Here is a 20,150-nt window from a genome sequence, read left to right on the forward strand (position 1 = left end):
CATCTCCTCATGTTTATTGGGGGTATATCATGCAGAATTAACCAATGACAACTGTCCTGGATTCCATCCACCAATCAGCTTGTGACAGTCCTATAAATGGCCAAGCTGGCTTTTCTTGAACAACTTTTAGCCCTTTGCTGCTCAGTGACCCAGGCCTGGTCCCCACCAATGGTGACTTGTGTCCTTTTGTTCTGGCTGCTGATGAATTGCTCCTTATGTCCCCTCCTGTAAGAGCTTGCCCATGGGATAAAGATGGCAGCTATGTCATGCAATGTAGTGCAGGGACTTGGCTCAGGGGTCTTGGGGAATGGGGTAGGGAGCTTTTCATGTATAGGACCGAGGGTCCAGTGAAACTCCTCACAGAAGCAACTAAATGTTTCCCTTGTCTTACCACAGTTCTCTCACTCTTGTGAATTTGCAGGTCTTAGTCAAATTCCTAGTTGTTCAAGTAGGCCCCTTCATTGGCAGTCCTTAGGAAAGAAACCAGTGGTGGAATGGGCTCCAAGAACTGGGCTCCTTTCTCATCTTTAGGCGATGTCTATACCAGATGAAAAAGCATTGCAATAAGTGGTTGCTAGGAATGTCTTGACTTTGTAAAGGCTGCACATCGCCTTGTGTCCACACACGTCAGCCATCTCAGGCATTTTACAAGTGTTGCTTCTACCAATTGGTTTTAGTGCCTGGGATCAGGTCTTCAGCTCAGATCGGGTTGAATTGGCACCCTCTACAATGGTCTCTTCCCAGTGCTGATGAGGAGCCACAATGGTTGCATCTGCCCCAGTTCAGCTGGCTCTCCTAAGACCTACATCTATCAAAATCACAGCCTCTGGATCAACAGTGGAATGAGAAGAAGGCACCTGGACTCGCAAAGGAGCAAGGACAGGCTTGGGAGCAGAGCCAGGCTTTGTCTGTTCCCCACATCTGCTTTCCCTGATAAATGGTGCCACCTGTATAGAAGCCACTCCTAGCTGTCACATATTTGATTGATATGCACACATGGCTTTCCCAGAACCACAGATCTCACATAGCGCGCGGCCTAGTGCACTTGATCAATTCACTGATGCATCCACAGACAGCTGAGCCCCCACTATCCTTGTGCCACGTGCTCTCCGTCTGGGCAGAAGCTTTCCTTTTCCGATAGATTTCTGGACCTGGTTCTGGTTCCTCTTCATTAGTACTAGGGTTGGTCCCAAGGCACAACATACAGATTTGGATGTAGGTCTTCAGTATCCCCAAGTTCAAGGGTGTCCAGATCCCATGTTTTTGAGTTAGCCTGTTCTACCAGCTTCACAGGCTGGATCTAGATCAGAACTTCTGCAGAGTCTTCAGCTGTTTAATATCCAGCTCTGAATCTTGTGGCTCACTAGCTGGGAGGTTTGGTTCAGAGATGCCTGCAGCTGCTGAGGTGTTGGTCAGAATCTCTCAGATCAGCAAATTCAAGGTCTTTAAATCTCAAACAGGAAGGAGGATTTTTCCTCACAAGATATGCTCCAGCTGCAGGGGGGAGGCCCTTGCGGAATGAGCTCTTTTCTTCTGATGTTTTTGGATTTCGTCCTGGGCAGTGCAGAGGCAGCTGTGGAAATGGGAATGTAATGTGGGGGACGGGTTGGAATCACACCAATATGACAAAATGTGATTGGCAGCAAAAGTTTGGGTTTAAAGTTTAGGTATTCACAATCAAGCTTGGGACAAAGGTTTCAGGGAGTGGGTGGCTGGTTTTTGAGTTTGCTTTGAGGTTTTTGAGCGAAGGTTTCCAAACTTCAGCTGAGTTAGGCAGAAGAGTTGGGGCTTCCAGTCTGGGATTTGAGTAGGATGCTCAGTTCCAGTTGAGGGTTTAGAGTGTTGTCTGATTTTATGGGAGATTAACCCATATTATCTAAACAATATTATTGTAGGCACACCAATTAATCTGATCAGAAGCTAATAAGGTTCTTGTCTGAGAATCAAGCTCCACAGAATTTACAGGGACCCTCGGGCTGTGTGTAATCTTTCTGCCAGGTGGAGTTGGCAGCAACCAGGGCTGAGTTCAATATCTAAAGTTTCCTTTCCATCGATACAACACAGAACTGGCTTGAGTCCCCACCCAGTAACCTGGGAAAATTACACACCACCCCCTAGGCACCTCTGAAAGGCAATACTTGCCCATTTGCAAGCACAGTCTGAGCATAGAAAATAAACTTTTAATGAACGGAGGGAAGTCACCCACCATTAATTAGGGAAAATGCCATAAGCAGGATTCATAATCATAAAACTGTGAGCAGGACACCCACTCCAGCGTGCATGGTGCAGTGCCTTCCGCCTCATGTTTTTGAGTTCTACAACCAAAGGTTCCTTTTCTGTGCCCCTCTCTTCTCCTTCACTACACCCCATTCACAGTGATTGTCCTTGGTCAGTGAGGACCCAGGGTTCAGAGGTGCATCTGTGTATGTTCACCTCCCACCCGGAGGTGACCCCCTCATTTGGGACAGGTTAGTACAGTCCTGCTTCCCTTTATTCATACAATAATGACAACATTGGTAACAGCATTTCACTACCCCTGCATTCAGTACCACAGTGATTTGTAACCCAGCACCAGCTAAAGTTGATTACTTTGTGAAACACTGCTCTATCGGCTAGATATCTAAGCAGAGCAGAAGCAAATTGTATGTACATAAACATACCTAAAGTCTCTCCCCCTCCCAGCTAGCTGTCAGGGAAGAATACATTCATACCTTGCTTACAGATGTATGACAAGGAAACTCACCCGGAGAACAAAAGGCAGATTTAAGCCTTTTATTGAGATAAATGGAACAGTAATGGACTAGTAAATAATAATCAAATAATCTACCAATTACTAAAGCAAGCAAGCAGGCTGGCCGTATAGGCTACGTGCGACTGTTCTAGTCTGGGGTTTAAAGTTTAGGGGTACAGGTTGGACTGTTGGGCCAAGATTGCAGGGGAGGAGTTCAATTTTGATGAAGGTTTCTGAATTGGTTTCAGGTTTCAGCCTCTTTGTGTGTGGGCTCAGCAGAGAACCAAGGATTAATGGGCCACAGAGGGTATGTCTACACTGCAATTAAAAAACCCACAACTGCCCAGGCCAGCTGACTCTGGCTTACAGGGCTCCGGCTGAGGGGATGTTTATTTGTGATGTAGATGTTTGGGCTCAGGCTGGAGCGTGGGCTCTAGGATCCTGCGATGTGGGAGGGTCATGATAAACAGGCCTTTAGCCTGAGAACCCAAGTCTGCTGGCACAGGCCAGCCACAGGTGTCTAATTGCAGTGCAGATAATAGACTGAACTCTCTAGCTCCAGGTCATGGAGAAGACTCTTTGGCAAGGGATGGCAGGTATGTGGGGAGTTTACGCTGATGTTGCCTTCGTTTCAGGTGAAGGTTTCACTGTTCAGTCTGAGCTCTGGGGCCATCGTCTGAGTTTAGGGAGTGAGAACTGACATGTTCTCATTCACTCCAAACTCTCTCTCACTCGACCACTGGGTACTCTATCATGAAGACAAAGTTACTTTCACTTGAGGTGGCAGAGGGAGTGAGAAACATTTTCCAGCTTCTCTGTCTCTATAAAAGAACTTACGCTCTGAGGGATGGATGCTAACAGCCCCACTTTAAACCTTCCCCTTTGCCTGAGATCCAGGATTCTCCCATGAAAACCACCAGCATGGATCTGTCATAGGCCAATAAACAACAGCTGAGGAATGCCAGCTCCTGGCACAGGTGTCAGTGCCATGAACAGAGGGAGGCTGGGCCTGCAGCTGAGAGAACTCTCTGACCTGCATGTTCCTGCTCCTGCTGCTTTGTTTTCCCAGCATGTTCTCCACCCTTTACTTGGCTTTCTGAGCCAGTGCACTCAGTTACAGCAAAGTAAAGCAGGAGGAGCTCCAAAGAAATCAGGGACTGACTGAGTTACAGAAGTGGCACTGTGATCTCAGTGTAGCCAGACTGTCAGGGCTGGAGCCCAGCAGGGCCCTGTCAGTGTCATGTGTCTCTTTCTAGGAATGTTTTCAGTGAATTGCCTCATTGTGAATGTTGCTGGATTAACAGTCATGGGGAGGGAAGGGCCCTGCGCATCCCTGATAAAAACAATCTTTGTTAAACTGCGGCAAAGAAATATCAGTAATGAGAACAAAATACATACGTAAAAACTCTTGAAAGAACATTCTAGTTCCAAAAATTACAGTCAGCAAACCAGGAGAGTCAAGTGCAGGGCACATTTCAATGTTTGTGATTAAAGTGGATGACTGGGAGGCAAGAGACCTACATCTTAACCCAGCTCTGCCCGGACTTTGGGTAAAAAGTGACTTTGAGAGAGTCACTTTTCTCCGCGCTATTGTTTCCCCATGTTAGAAGCGGAGATAATAACCACGAGGGGGTGGGGTGGCTATAAGTTATTCATGTTTGCAAAGTGTTTTGAGACCTGTGGATGGAAGGGGCCAGAGAAGGGCACATTGTTACTCTCTTACAGAGCCACTCAATGTTTGGGGCTGGAGGTGCCGGGTGAAGGGGAGGTGCATGTTGGGGACACACTAGTAGCATCAGCCACACTGTCCCCCAAGGGAAAGTTTCCCCCTAAATCTCTGGAGTGACAGTTGTTCTGGAGCCCAGTTCAATACCACGGCACCCAAGTCCATGATTTTTCCCTTTATTTTCATTTTTTTCAGACTCAGGAAAATTCCCAGATTAAAATGATCAAAAATAATCAGATCCCAAAAAATTAACCAGGAAAAGGCTACTGGGGTGAGAAGCGTTAGCTCAGCCTGCGCCTTGCCCTGCAATCCAACATGCACTTTGTGGACATCACCCACCCTGTGCCGATAACCCAGACCCTCACAGTTGGAGCTGTCGGGGCATCCCTTGTCCCTCAGCCCAGCAAGGACAGCTCAGGAATCCTGCTGAACTTGGGCAGGGTTTGTTGCTGGGAGCATGACTTCCATCCAACATCATCTTCCTCCCTGTGTGCTGGAACAGAGGAGAGAGGCAGATCACCCAGGAGCCATTTAGGGAGGAGAGTGAGTCAGAGGTGATAAACAGACATATTCTATGTTGCACCTCTTAGACATGCAGCACAGACCAAAGGAGAGGGGGCAGAGGTGACTTTAAGCTGCTTTGGGCTACACAAACTCTGAGCCAGCCGGGAACCAGTGAAACACCTACCGTGTTTGTAAATTAGTAGGGCTGTGGTTAGTTGGCACCCTCTCCCCTTGCTGGCAGCCTCAGCTGAGAGGTCAAGGATTGAATCAATCATGTTTACTGAATACCTATCATCATGCTAGAGGAGAATGCCTGGGTGAGGCACATATGTGAGGGTTAATAACATGAATGGGATTGTACCAGTGCTGTCTCTGGGGGCTGTGGAGAGATGCTGTAGAGGAATGTTTGCATAGTTATAATTACCAGATTGTGGACTGTGAAAGTTTATGGATGCTGCAGGTAGTATAAACTGTATGTGGATCCCAACATTAGTTTAAAAGTACATGAATACTTCACTGCTAGAGAAAAATAGCATATTAGAAAATCAATAATGCACCCCAGAATATCATGAATCTGTTTCTTAAAAATGATTTGTGTTGTTTCCACTTAATATTAAGCAGAACAAGGGAGTTCAGGGAGGAAGGGAAGATCGTGTGGATTTCCTCTTTGACAAAGTTGGCAAGATCTTTCACAGAGGGGGTAGAGGGTGGTGAAGTGGGAAGAAATAACAGGTATTGGAGGTTAGTAGGATGGACGTTGTGGTGCAAAGGAAAGGCAAAGGAGACAAGGGTGGATAAGCTCCATGTGCCATCATAAGGATGTGTTGAGGGTCTGAGAGAATTAAAATTGCTTTGGTTGCTTAGTGACTTTTACTCTGCACTTTTAGACTCTCAGATATTTGTTTGGCTCTTAAAAAATAGGAATAATTTGCCTTTCTCCGGCGTATTCCATCTTTACAAACACAATGCACTTGATGGGTTAGCTCAATGTTGCTACCCCCACTTTAACCATAGAGAAACTAAAGCACAGAGATGTGAACTGATTTGCCAACATCCTCAGACTCCCAGTCTTGAACTTGGACCATAAAATGGTGCCCTTCATATTTACATACAACCTCAACTTTGAATCTCCTCTTCTTCTGCCTTTTCATTTTTAAATTAAAATGTGCATTCAGGAGTTTATGTGTATTTAGTTTGCTCACATTCATGATAGGGATTTGCAGCCTTCACTCCCCGGGGCTGTCTAATCCAGCAACTTTCAGAGGGAAGAAATCTGCTAAACACATTCATAGAAAGAAATGACACAGACATGAGCCACATGCATCCTTGCTCGTTTCCATCCAGTTCTGAGTCTCCAGCCACATTGAGATCTTAGGCCAGGTCTACAGTAAAAAGTTAGGTCAGCCCAGCTACATCACTGAGGCTTGTAGTTAAGCCAACCTAATCCCCAGTGTAGATAGCGCTAGCTTGACAGGAGAATTCTTCCATTGACCTAGCTACCAACTCTCAGGGAGCTGGATTACCTATGCTGATGGGAGAACCGCTCCCATATTGGCTACACTGAAGTTTTCAGTCAGTCAGTGACTTCACTGGACCACCTCCAGATTTACACGGCTGTAACTGAGACCTGTACTTGGTCACTGGCTCAGAACACTGGTTAGAGACTGAGTAGAGAACACAGCTGGACAAACAAAGCAGCGGGAGCAGGAATGGGCAGGTCAGAGAGCTCTCGCAGGTGCAGGCCCAGCCTCACTGTATTCATGGTACTCGCACCTGTGCTGGCACCTGGTGCTCCCCATGAGCTGTCATTTATTAGCTCATTGCAGATCCACACGGACAGCTTTCATGGGAGAATCATGGATCTCAGGCAAAGGGGAAGGTTTAAAGTGGGTCCAACATGCCCGGCACTCAGAATATAAAGGGTCCCTTTTCTATGAAGAGATGGAATCTGGAGAATATGTCCTCCCCAAGAGAAAGTAACTTTGTCGTCATGATGTAGTGCCTATGGATGCAAAGAGAAATGGTTTGGACTGAATGAGAATGAGCCTCAGCCTTCACCCCTAACCCCAGACAGCAGATCCAGAGCTCAGACTCTACAGTGAAATCTTCACCCAGAACAAAGGCAGCATCAGTGCAAACTCTTCTCCACCCCATGTGCTACCCCTTGCCAATGTGTCTCAGCCCTACCCCAGAGCAGCCCAACACTAGGGACTACAGGGGAGTTCAACCTCCACAGGCCAGCTTGGGAGGAAAACCTTGGTTCTTGCCTGAGCTTTCCAAGCCTCTGACTCTGCAAACCCAAGAGATCTCCACTGGCCCACCAACCATTGGGTCGATTCCAAACACATGGAAGTTCTGGAGTTCGGAGTTCAGACCTGACTCCCAAACTACAGCTGGCTCCTGTCTGAATACTGGGCTGAACCAAAACAAGGGACTGGCCATCCCTGACTTTGAGAGTTTTAAAGGTCCAAATGTGTGGTGGTATTAATGAACGGGAATTGGCCCCAGTTCCACAGCCCAGTAAGACAGCTGTAGGCATCAGGGCAAGAGCAAGTGGCTAAGGGACAAGCTGACAGCTGTGGATGCAGTAAGATCAGAGGGAACCATGGTGTCCAGCTGATATTTAAATATCCCTTTTTACCTGTGGTTTTGCAGTGGGAATCCCTGACACTGGTCTATCTCCAACAAGTAAGTAAAGGCTGGGAGCAGCTGGTGAGAGTTGCCAGTGCTGGTGTCGGTGCCACCTAAGGCCCATGCAGGGAACAGAGTGGATTGCCTCTGTTCCCAAGACAGTTCTCTTCTCTGCTGCTTTGTTTGTCCAGTTGTGTTCTCTCCACTTCACTATTGACCCAGAGGCAGAGTCTCTGCTGGAGAGTCCACAGAAGGCCAGGCCTCATTCCAGCTTCCCAAACATCTTTTCTTTATAACTTTTTTTCTCTCACTTTCATGAGTGAATTTTAGCAGCTGGTGGATCAACAGCCACTAGAGACCAAAGTATTCAGTGTATTCGCAGAACAAGTTCAGCACGGACAAACTTCTCCACCCAACACCCACACTGCCAAGCAATGTGTCTCACTCTGATCTACAGGGATCACCTACCTTGGATGCGTCTGGGCAAGGGAAACATGGCTGGGATGCCAGGACACTGCTGGCATGTGCTGTTTGGTGGGTTCGCTTAAGTGCACTGTGCGCAGCACTGGAGTTTTTTACAGAACTGGTTGTGTGCATCCACACACAGTAGTGCCTTTCAGCTTTGGCTGCTTCAGGGTGTTCTCAGACTCCTGGAGCACCTATTCCATTGTGCCCAGTGCTGTTAGAAGCAGCTTTCGAGGAATTTTTCCACTGCAAAGCACTGCGTTGTGTGATGGAGTCTGGAGGATCACCGGCCCCTGGACAGTGGTAACCCTTATGAATTCCCACCAAAGCTGAGTACTAACGATTTTAGATGACACCAATTCAGTTGGACCTGAGCACAGACCTTCATCCCAGGCATTGCAAACAATTGGCACAACCAGTGCTGGCAAAATGTCTGGCTCTGCTGTGGTGTGTGGACTCCAGGCGCTGTGCAGGCACTGCAGGCTTAAGGCAGCCCAAGCACTGGTTTGCTGCAATGCTTTTTTGTTGATGGGGGGGCCCTACAGCTAAGAAGGTTGTTTGTTCTTTTTGGCCCACTCAACCACTGGCTTCTCTACTGAGCTGTCAACAAGGGGGCAAGGCAGAGCTGCTTGTGATGCTGGCTTTCCTTCGTGGCACTAGGATATGGACTGGGACTCGCTGTATCATTTCACAGACAAGCAGTTTGCTGGGAACTGCTACAGTTCTAAGTCCAAAGGGACCCCAAGAATGCCTAGGGCAGTGGTTCTCAAACTGTTGTACTGGTGACCCCTTTCATACAGCAAGCCTCTGAGTGCGACTCCCCCTTATAAATTAAAAACACTTTTTTATATTTAACACTATTATAAATGCTAGAGGCAAAGCGGGGTTTGGGGTGGAGGCTGACAGCTCGTGACCTCCCCCGTGTAATAACCTCACGACCCCCTTAGGAGTCCTGACCCCAAGTTTGAAAACCCCTAGCCTAGGGGAAGGGCTTCATATCTCATATCCAGATCCCCCTGCCTGAATTGCATGGCATAACTGCCTTCTTTGCTCCAAGGAGGAGCCCTCCCAGGAGACAATACAATGGGCAATTCATTTCCAGCCAGAACAAAGGGATACAAGTGACAGGTGATCAGGACCAGGCCCGGGTCACTGAGCAGCAACATTCAAGCTGTTTATCCAGGAAAAGCATTTGGTCAACTGTCTCTGTGGGGACTTTGGAGGGGGACACCATGTACTGATTGGCGGACAGACTACAGGAGGCTGTCATTGGCTAAGGGACATTCCGTATGGTACACCCCCCTTGCTGCTGAGGAGTATAATCGTGGGAAGGAGACTGAGGGAGAGAAGGGGGGGGAGACAAAGCCCCCTCCCATTGCTTTGCTCAGGCTGCCCTCCAAAGAAATTACCCAGCAGCAACTTCAGAGACCTTGGAGGAAGAGGAATATTTCAGCCTCTGCTCCCCACACACACACAGTCTCCTGGGAGGATGTGGACAGCCATCACCTTAAGCTGCTTGCTGCACTTCACGGCCACTTCACCCATACTGTGAGTGATGCCAAAACTCCATTTCAATCCCAGTCATCGGGGAACAACTTAAACAGATGGACCATTTCCCCATCTAGTCTGCTACCATGTCTTCTGCCGCAGCGGGTCAGACCAATGGGCCATTGAGTCTGAGATCCCACTTTCCAGACTAGATCAGATCATTCGTCCTTCAGCTCACACATCCTGCCTCCTGCGCTCCCATGGAGCCTGGCATCCTGCCCTTGTCACACTAGGGCACATCTTTGGGCCATCTAGATTGCAGCCATCTGACGCTACAGGTATCTGGAGGGTATAAACACCAAGGAGGGAGAGGAGTTGTTTAGGGGAGCTCAAGAAAAGGAAGAAAGGAGTCAAAACAAGAAACTGAACATGGAGACATCTCCAGCCTGAATCAGCGGGAAACATTTCCTATGAGTGAGGGGTCAACTAATCCCCTCTGTGGGATCCCCATTGCTTTTGACATTTACACTATGTCAAAGCGCATTCTTGAAAGGGACTGTCCTGCCTGGGGCTGCTGGGCAGTGTGTGTGTATAGGGGTGTGTGTACAGGGGTGCCCATTCCTCTTGCTGAATCCTCACTTTGATTCACTGCTGTGCTGTTTCCTCCCTGCTGCAGACATTACGTGGTGGTGATCCCTGCAGATCTCCACTACCCGTCATCCCAGGCCGCCTGCGTGCATATCAGCTATAACGCGGGGAAGCTCTATGCGACCTTGCTGCTGGAGCGCTCTGGGGGACAGGATGTCTTGTTGCGAAAAGAAATCACAAAGGAAAAGACCTTTGAGTGTGGCAAGTTCCAGGTGAGCCTCCCTCTGCCAATGCTCTTACTCCTCCATTTCTCTCTCTTCAAGGATCTTAGCACAGGGAATGGTGTTGTCTTGGTAGCCCTTTCAGGCTGTACCCTGGAGTTATCCCCAGGTCAGGTACAGGATGGATACGTTTCCCACACTGACCACCAACACTAAAGTTCCTCACCCTGCCCTGGAAGGACCCATTGCAGTGGGAAGCAGGACAGGTCTGTCTCCATACTCCTATTCCGTCCCTGGCCTCTTTCCTGAGAGAACCAATGAGGAGGCCAGTTAGTGCCAAAGCATGATGGTGCTTAGTGTGGTGTGGGGACTGAGACCCAGCAGTCCAGTTCACACAGAGGCCGCTGACAGCAGCCAGAGAATGTGTGTGCATATTATGTACAAGCTGCATTGTCACGGCTTATTCCCAGGAAGAGAGAATCTACAAAAGAGCTAGGACTTAGCTGTGGTTTCTTTATTGAGGCTGCTGGACACAGGCAGACCCTGTGGCTCTCTCTGGTTCTCCCACTGACTGACATGGTCTGGGCTGCCTGCTAGCACCACACTAAAGACCTAGCATCATGGAAGTGGCTGCTGATTACACTGCAGCCCTCTCTCTCCCCTATGCTTCCTTGCTAACTTCTCCCACCTTTCTGTCCCCTTAGACCTTTGCCCACCTTCCCCCACTATGTGCTAGGGCTCAGAGGCATCACTTGCCTCCTTTTCCCTGCCACTGCAGTCTCCTGGCCAGTAAGGAAATGGATGAAGCCCATGGCTGGTGGTTCCTAGCTAAATCTGCATCTGGAGAATGGATACTTTTCAATACATGCCACTGGGTGATGGGGTGGGGGTGGGGGTTTCCACTGTTCTCCTTTCCCCTCCCCCGCTCCTAGCCGAGACCCCAGGGAGTTAACCTGGGGGCTGATCACTCTCTTCATATTCAGGTTGTGCTTCCAGCTAACAGCACCGAGGAGGTTGCCCGCATCAAACTGTTCATCACTGGCCGCAGGATTGATATTCACGAGGAGAAGAAGGTTCTGATCCGTCGAGTCAACAGCGGCACCTTCATCCAGACAGACAAGCCCATTTACAAACCAGGACAGACAGGTGAGAGCTCCCGCTGGGAGCAAGTAGTGCCCATATGTGTGGCTGTTCACTCACATATACTTTCCCCTGTACACAGCCTGGGGCAGATCCTCTTGAGAAGGGGGGTCTGGGTGGTTTTCAAACACTGTTCCACTCTTTTCTCTAACCTTGGGGGTCATTTCAGCCTTCAGCATACGTTGGAATTGCCTCTAGGTTGTTTTAACTTGTGCTGGCTTGAACAGACCAGTAAGGATATGACATTCCAGGGTGCAGTCCAGAGCAGAAAGAGGCTGTGTCCTGCAACCTAAGGCGCCTCACAATGCTTTGCTTCTGTAGCTCCCAACAAACAAGTTGTTAGTTTTCAAATGATACCTCCCAAGGCATATTTTGTACAAAGATTATTACACTGGTGCATAGAGTGTGAATACACTGGTGCGTTCTGTCACAAAGGGCCATTCCACTAGTCTAGGAACACCAGAGCACAAATGTGCTCTAGGCCTTTTTCCAGCCTGAGCCTCTCCCCAATGTGCCACTACACCACCAGCCACAGCCACTTTACCCCACCCAGGGAGTCCTCTACCATAGCTGCCCTGTGTACAGCCTAGTCTATGTGTGAGCCTCACTGCCCTCTATTGGATGGAGTGCAAACTGCTCAGCAGTATGTCATAGGCCCCTTACAGGTAACAGTCAATGGAGATTCTGCTTTAGCTCAAGTGGACAGAGCCAGGGCTCTTGGAGCAGGAGGATCTGAGTTATATCCTTGCTGCTGCTGTGAAGTTCTGAATGGCCACAGTGTGTAGCATTTGTGGTGATTGTGAAACTCCAGGAGGCCACACATCAAGTGTCAGTAGGTGAATGTGCTGGGAATGTACATGTGAATGTTTGTGTGTGCACTGGTGATGTAATCAATACTACTCACAAATGGATACCCCTTTTGTGTACAAGGTAGGGGCAAAGGTAAATAAGGACTGGGATAGCAGCGAAGGCTGCAAGGCAGGATTGATGAGCACTGGCAGAGCTGTGTGGGGTGCCCAGGACAGGAATAGCAGGGCAGCTGCAGGGCAGGGCTGATGTAAATAGCTGATGGGTCTCCATCTTCTAAATTATCTCCATTTTCTTTTCCCCTCTCAGTGAAATTTAGAATCGTGACCCTGAATGAAGATTTCAATCCACTCAATGACACGGTGAGACATGTATGAAAGGATATGAAGGAGTCTTCCCTGTTTCAGTTCCCTTTTGTTTTACTCTCCCCCATCCTTGTCAAAGTTCTGCCTCTTCTTTAGCTCCCAAATACATACACGGGCCTTGTTTGTCAAGTGTCTGAAGAAGAGTAACACCCAGAATAATAACTGGTAATTCAGTGTTAAAGGCAGATGGGAATGGTGTCCAGTTGCTGTGCATGGAGCCCTGCCTTTGTCAGTAACATGGCCGTCCAACACAGAAATGTTGTAAATGTCGATTCCTTATTGAGAGTCTATCAGCTCCTTCTGCTGGCTGTGCATGTGCAGCCTCCACTCTAGGGTTGACACAGGAAAACTGGTTTGTTAGGAGTGCACCACTGCCTGCTTTTGGATGTTCTGTGAGTAGATTGTTTGTAGTGAGGGCTCCCTCAAGCTCGAATTTACCTGGGACTCTTCTAAGGTATGGCCATTCCATAGCAGAGTTTGAGCTAGTGTCAGACAGGGAGGGGTTCCCTATGTGGGGACTATTGGAGAAGAATCTAGTTGCAAACACGGGGTGATTACCAACCTGGCTTTTACACCCTTCCTCTCGCCAGGCCTCATTGTAATGGGCTGTGCCACAATTTCTCTGGTGATCCTTATGCAATTAGTATTGTTTGTCAGGGATCTCAGCGCCCAGGTCATTGATCAAACTGCTCTCCTTGAGAAGCTTTGTGTTTCTAATGCATTGTTTACAGTGCTGAGAGTGCATTTCTCTCTTCTAATGTTGCTGCCTCTTTTTTCCCCAGTACCCACTGGTGTTCCTTCAGGTGAGTGCCACACACACACAAAAAATGATATTTTTTGATGCCGGTTGCAATAATTTGTTTACATTCTTGACTGTAAAAATGCCACAGGTCTATGTTTTGAATTTTAGAAGTTAATGGTTCTAGAAAATAGATGTTTTCAGGGCTTCCCTCTGTATTCTAGAGACTTTGAATCAAGTTCTGCTCTATTACACCAGTGCAAATCTGAGTTTCTAGAGATTCACACCAGTATGAATGAGTATTCACTTTGGACCTTTATAATTACAATTTAGAATTTTAAGAGATCTTTTCTCTAGATCAAAGCATCACTGGTCTTAGAAGCTACAACTGTGTAGTCTTCAGGATTTCTAGAATATCTAGGCCATATGAAGCCCAAGAGACAATTGATTCTAGAAGCTTTAGAATTTGGGTTCTAGAGCCAAGGCCAGTTTAGAACCTGTTAGGTAATATCATCTAGAACCCTTGAAATAGCTGGATGTTGTGGATTCTGGATCATTTAGACGCTGGAACAATTAATTATGCCTCTCTGCTGTGGGTGCAGGACCCTAACAATAACCGGATTGGCCAATGGCTGGATGTGGCTCCACAGGAAGGCATTGCAGATCTGTATTTCCAGTTAGCTGCTGAGCCCCCATTGGGGACGTACATCATCAGCGTGGCCAAAGAGAAAGCGCACAGCAGCTTCTCCGTGGAGGAGTATGGTATGCCTGGGGAGAAAGACAGCTAGCTATAGGGCAGGGGAAATTTAATCTGTGGGAGACAGATCACACCTGGGGAGAGGAACTGCATCTTGATATGAGAACTCTCCTGTGGATGGATGGGGAAGTGCTTTCTAGGAGGGAAGGTAGTCACCTCTGATAAGGAAGGGAATCAGATCTGGTCTGATCTGAGAAGATATCCCTGGATATTGCTAAGGAAGGAGATGATTTTCTGACCTCCAGCTTAGTGTGGACAAAGAGAGCTGTGTGTACACACCAGTCTGGTTAGGTACAGACTGTAGAAGCTATGACAGGACAATAGCAGCACTGGAGCTTTCTGTCACAGCTGGCTGATCTCCAAAGCTGACTGTACCAAGGATGTTAAGGGGAGATTTTCAAAAGAGCCCAAGTGACACAGGAGAATGTTGACTTTCAATAGGACATATGCTCCTAAATCATGTGAGTGCATTGGTTATTTCTAGGGGGCAAAGTTGAATTTGTATACTCCCCTTCTGAAAACTGCTGGAGAAGGGGTTCATAGCTAGTGTTTTCTGCCTGGTCACTATAGAGGGGCAACAGGAGCACATTGATAGCTATGGCAGCCTCTTTCCCTCTCCACTCATTACAAACAGCTGTCATAAGGTGAGGGACATTAACAGACAAATTCACTGTTATTTGGGCCCCTACAGAGCCACAGATCCAACACCAACAGGGAGCATCAGGCAGTAGTGGAACTATACGTACATTTCATAAAAGAAAAAAAATGGGACCCCCAACTCTTCTACGGTCCAGCCCATATTCATTCTCTTCACGGCCTACTCCTCACCAGGGTGTAACTCTTCCCTCCATTCTTTCTGGTTCTTTCCTTCCAGTGCTGCCAAAATTTGAAGTGGTTTTTGAGGAGCCAACTCAGATTTATGCTTTGGATAAAACGTTTTCACTCCGAGTATGTGGCAGGTGAGGTGGCTGATCTAGAGGGGGAGGGAGCTGCTAATACACTCCAGCCTGGAATGAGCAACTGCCTCACCCCCATCTATTAGGGGAACCTCAATGGGAGAATTTAACCTAGCGACTGTAAATATATTTCACCGTGTCTCAATTATATTAGGCCAAGCTCATTCTTGGCCACCCTTTGACATCTTTAAATAGCTAGAAAAATCACTCTAATTATTAATTGTCTCTCATTGCTCTAGATCCCTTCAGCCTAAAGGATCTCTGAGCTCTTGACAGAGTGCATATGCAGGGATCACCCAAGCACTGAAATACAGCCAGTTCTGGGGTGGAGCACAGCAGATATTCTGTGCTAGTCACACTACAGAACAAGACAATGAGAGGGGAAAGAAAGAACAGTTTCACCAGATGATACTGGAGGGGAAATTCTAGAGAGGAGAATGGGATGGCTCCAGATGGAATTTGGCCAGGACATGTGGATTACAGCTTGATGAAGAAGAGCAGCTCCTCACTGATCAGCCTCATCAGACCCTGCAGTATCACACCTCTACTATCTCTCAGGGCACTGGAGTTAGGACTAGTCTACACTGGCAATGCTAAAGCACTGCTGTGGCAGTGCTTTGACGTGAATTGTGTGGTTGTGGCAGAGTGCTGAGAGAGAGCTCTAAAAACCCGACCTCCACGAGGTGCGTAGCTCCCAGCGCTGGTGCACTGTCTACACTGGTGCTTTACAGCGCTGAAACCTGCAGCACTCAGGGGACTGTTTTTTCACACCCCTGAGTGAGAAAGTTGCTGCACTGTAAATTGCCAGTGTAGATAAGCCCTTAGTACAGACTCAAAGGGTAGAGTGCTGCTGAACATCACTTACACCACTTCACACCTTGCAGCACAGGTTCCCCTAGCACTGTGTGCTCAGATACTATAGTGATGGGTGCAGGGTAAGAGCTTACACAGATAGATAAAGAGAGAGGTGCTGGGACATTGACTCAGAGGGAAGAGTCTGAGAAGACTTAACAAAACCAGCAACTTGGAGGTTGTCCATCCAAGTACTGACCAGGCCAGCCTGCTTAGTGCCTGAGATTGGACAAGATTGTTCTCGTTGCTTCTACAGCTGCATCTACCTTGATACACTGAGAATATCCATGAAATAAATGAGATCTGGAGATACAGTAAAGCACACCCACCCAGAGAGATTCCCCTGTTTTCTTTGCGTGTGTGTGTGCACACCCCTTTCCATGTGTTCTCCCACCTCCCACACTTTCTCGCATAGATACACCTATGGGAAAGGCGTGCAGGGGAAGATCCAGGTGAGCCTGTGCCAGAAGAGTTGGTGGTATTTCTACGGTACCCAGCGACCTCCTCTCTGTCAACACTACAACAACCAGGTGAGCCACTCAGGAAGCCCCATAGGGTGACAATCTTGTGAAGCAGGAGCTGCGATGCCAGCTGAGATGGGACAAGGGGAAGGAGACACGATGCAAGACATGTTATTTTAATTGATTTCACCCCATGCCTAAAACCTGTTTTTGTTCCCTGGCCCCATAAGCAGCTGCCATTGCCTCTGTTGTTCTTGTTAATAATCTTGGCAGTTGTCCCTTATTTGGTAGTTCATTCCTTGCCTATTCTCTTTTTTAACCTTGCCTGTTTTATATGATTTTTCCCACTGAACCATTTCAGATTTAATTTAACACATATGAATGTCAGAAAGCCCGAGAAGCCTTTTAACAGGTGCAACAGAGTAGACTCCTCTTCAGAGAGGCCTTTCCACCATAAAAATGACAACCTCAGCATTGATACCCCTTTCCTCTCCAAAACCACCAACCGACCACCTTTCTCATTGTCTTGCTCTCTTTGGTGCTGAAATCCACCCACTTCTGACACCATGTCATGTTTTGTGGTGGTGCAGACAGAAGCCAAAGGCTCAGCGCTATGTTTATACAATGCTGTTTTAGTGAGACTTACCTCATTAACTCTTGAAGTGTGTCTACACAGCCTCTCGGGGTGGGGGTGCTTCACAGCGTGGCTAAATTGACACATGCTAGTCCTGCTGATCTAGTGCCCTCAAAGTAGCAGTGTGGCTGCAGCCATGCAGCTATGGTTACCGTACTAGCTTGAGCAGAGCTAGCACCTGTGTCTCCCTGTGCTCGGAAGCACTCTCCAGCTGCAGCGTAGACACTCCTTTCAAGTGCCTTGCAGCACAGAGCAGGCTGAGCTCCCTAGGAGCAGGGGTTCTGTTCTGACACAAAGGTAGCTCATTGTGTGACATCTGTCCCTCCTGCAGTGCGGTGCTGTCCCAGCACCAATCACTTTGCTCTCTCTTGTTTTCAGACTGATAAGATGGGTTGCTTCTCCACGTTCGTGTATCTTTCTGTCTTCAACCAGATCTCCCCCGATTACCGCAGCAACATAGATGCAGTGGTCACATTGGTAGAGGATGGCACAGGTAACCTCAGAGGAGTTTTTGAGGGTATAGGAAAGGCACTTGAATAAACATGCACCAGTATTATCAGGACCATCAGAGACTGTCATCCCTGTTCTTAATCCATTGGGAGCATTGAGATACAGGCACACAGGAGGCTCTGGGACTGGCCCTTCTTTGAGCCCAAAGGGATCTCTGTGGTTAGGCACTGGAGCTATCCCTTATGGGCTCAAGCCCATAAAGTATGTTGCTCTGTGGGTCCATAGGGGTGGTGTGGTCTAGTCTCATGGTGGGTCACTGACAGCTCTCCTACAGCCATCTGCAATTAGGTGGGGAGACCAGATAGCCAGAGTCCTGTGAGCACCATCTCCCTGGGGGTATAAAATGTGTGCAGCCTAACAAATGTTTGTGTCACCAAAGGGCCTGCTCTCTAGTGGAATTGCCCAATGGGATGGTTCTTTGTTTCCTGCCCCTCTCTCTCTCATCTCTTCTCCTGTCCCTTTCACTCAGAGGTGCAGGTCAATGTCTCCCGTAGCTTCTTCATCTCCAGGACAGCGGGGACAGCTACATTTGAGGAGGTTAATCCTTATTACTACACTGGCGAGATCTACAGAGGGAAGGTAACTCTTAGCTAAACCATCCAGAGAGTACAGCAGAAATAATGTGCTCCCAACTGTCTCCTCAGCTGTGTCTCTTTGCCTTGCTCTGTCCCCAACACAAGTTCTGGGATGTCAGAGACTGAGTAATTCCCAGCCAAAACACTTGGTTCAGGTGGGATTAAAACTGAGGTATCAGTGGCTCAGGGTAACTGTACAAGAATGTCAATGGCTAAAAAAAACCCCAAAGACTAAAAATCCGGGGGATTCAGAGTTCAGGGTTAGACCTCAAGGAAACCCCAGACATTTGAAAGTATAGAATTCCATAGGCCAGGCTCCCAAGAAAAACCTCTGAAGAGTCTGCGTGCTTCTCTTCATATGGCAATAAAGGAGATGATTTCTCTTAAGAGCAGTGCTGGTAATGCTGATGGCAACTGGGGTGTTCTCTCTGCCAGTGGAGATACTGACGGCGAGTTGGGTGAGATGGAGTTGGAGATTCCATACATTGATGAAACTGCTTTGTGTTCCTCTCTTCTCCACGTGATTCTCAGATTAAAATTGTCGATCACCAAGGCAAAGCAGTGAGTAACACACCAGTTTACCTTATACTAAGCTACACCAGGCTGCGGTTTAACAAGACGTACATCACAGATGACTCTGGAAGAGCTTCCTTTGAGCTGAACACAAATGCTTGGAATAGTAACTCAGTCTCTTTGGAGGTAAGTGAGGAAGACTCCATCTCATGATTTGTGAAAGTCAGGGACTAATACCACTTTCCAGAACCAGGTTATTGCTCTGCACCCCACCCCTAGCAGTTCTAATGGAGAACCATATTTCAGACTTGCATCACCTCTGGATAGTCCAGTTCTTGGCTTCCGACCAAACAACTCCTTTGATGTACATTATTCTTAAACTGTGGATCCAAGTTATGCTACCCCTGGGCTCCTCACATAACTGCTGGCAGCCCTCAGTCCTGACCTGCTGCTGTTCCAATCATGAGCTTCTCATACTGGCATAGATATGTGTGAGCAAGTTAGTATGTAGTGTAGATTTACACCAGGGATGAATTTGGCCTAGGATCTCAAAGTCATGTCTAGGATCTTGACCTCCCTAGTCCCAGAATCTCTCTCATCTGATGTACTCACCCAGAGAGTTCACTGTTTATTTTCTGACAGGGAAGATTCCTGCTTCAGGACCCAGTATATGTGCCAGGGACAGTCAATGTGTATTACCAGAATGCCTACCACTTCATACAGCCATTGTACACCACCAGCAAGAGCTTTCTCAGGATCGTACGTGTGCCAGGAACAGTGCCCTGTGGCAAAAAAGAGAGGGTGCAGGTGAACTTCAGAATTTACGAGAAAGACCTGAGTTATGGTCCCAAGAGTGTGGATTTTTCCTATTATGTGAGTCACTAGGGAAATGCAAGGGGGTGATGGTGGTGGGTTAAAGATGCTGGATCAGAAACCTCGAAAGACTCAAGCCCTATTTGCACAGAACAGAGAATGTGTGTGCACGTGAGCCCACACACACACGCTCTCTGCCTCCCTGCTAGTGTTCCTCAGCTCTGCATTTGAGAAAGCACCTTTAGGGAGGTGAGAGGGAAGTTCAACATCCATGGCCCAACCAGTCCTTGGTCTCTATACTAAGATATCCAGTGTAGTGACCATTTATTTATTGTTTCCCTCTATTCAATGTAGCAACTGTGCCATAAGGAACAGAGTCACTGAAATAATTTCAATAATAAAGTCCATTGGTCAGCTGTCAAATGGGCAGGACTTTCACTCACTAGTGACCCTGGACTAGATCAGAACTGGTGCCTGACAGGAAAAAGTTTTCATATCCTAGTCTCTTTATCCCTCTGAGCCATCTACTCCCCCCTGCCCAGTGGCTTAATTGTAGCTGGTGCCATGGAGAATGAAGGGCTCTATGTCCCATTCTCCCTAAGTAGCCATCCATGGAGAGCCTGGTCTGCGTAATGCTGTCAAGCTATTGACCATATTTCTGGCATTTCCTAGCC

General features: G+C 47.8%; 1 protein-coding gene across 1 annotated transcript in view; it reads left to right on the plus strand.

Annotated features, from left to right (window-relative positions):
• The window catches only part of A2ML1 (alpha-2-macroglobulin like 1), a 64,525-nt gene that overhangs the window by 10,327 nt on the left and 34,048 nt on the right, over positions 1–20,150 (plus strand). Inside the window, exons 6-11 of the mRNA XM_050943143.1 lie at positions 15,037–15,121; positions 16,386–16,500; positions 17,444–17,558; positions 18,045–18,154; positions 18,682–18,849; positions 19,306–19,536. Of these exons, the coding sequence (XP_050799100.1) occupies positions 15,037–15,121; positions 16,386–16,500; positions 17,444–17,558; positions 18,045–18,154; positions 18,682–18,849; positions 19,306–19,536 (824 nt within the window). The remainder of the gene's footprint in view (positions 1–15,036; positions 15,122–16,385; positions 16,501–17,443; positions 17,559–18,044; positions 18,155–18,681; positions 18,850–19,305; positions 19,537–20,150) is intronic.

The sequence above is a fragment of the Gopherus flavomarginatus genome, chromosome 1 (assembly GCF_025201925.1).
Source record: "Gopherus flavomarginatus isolate rGopFla2 chromosome 1, rGopFla2.mat.asm, whole genome shotgun sequence".
Taxonomy (NCBI): Eukaryota; Metazoa; Chordata; order Testudines; family Testudinidae; genus Gopherus; species Gopherus flavomarginatus.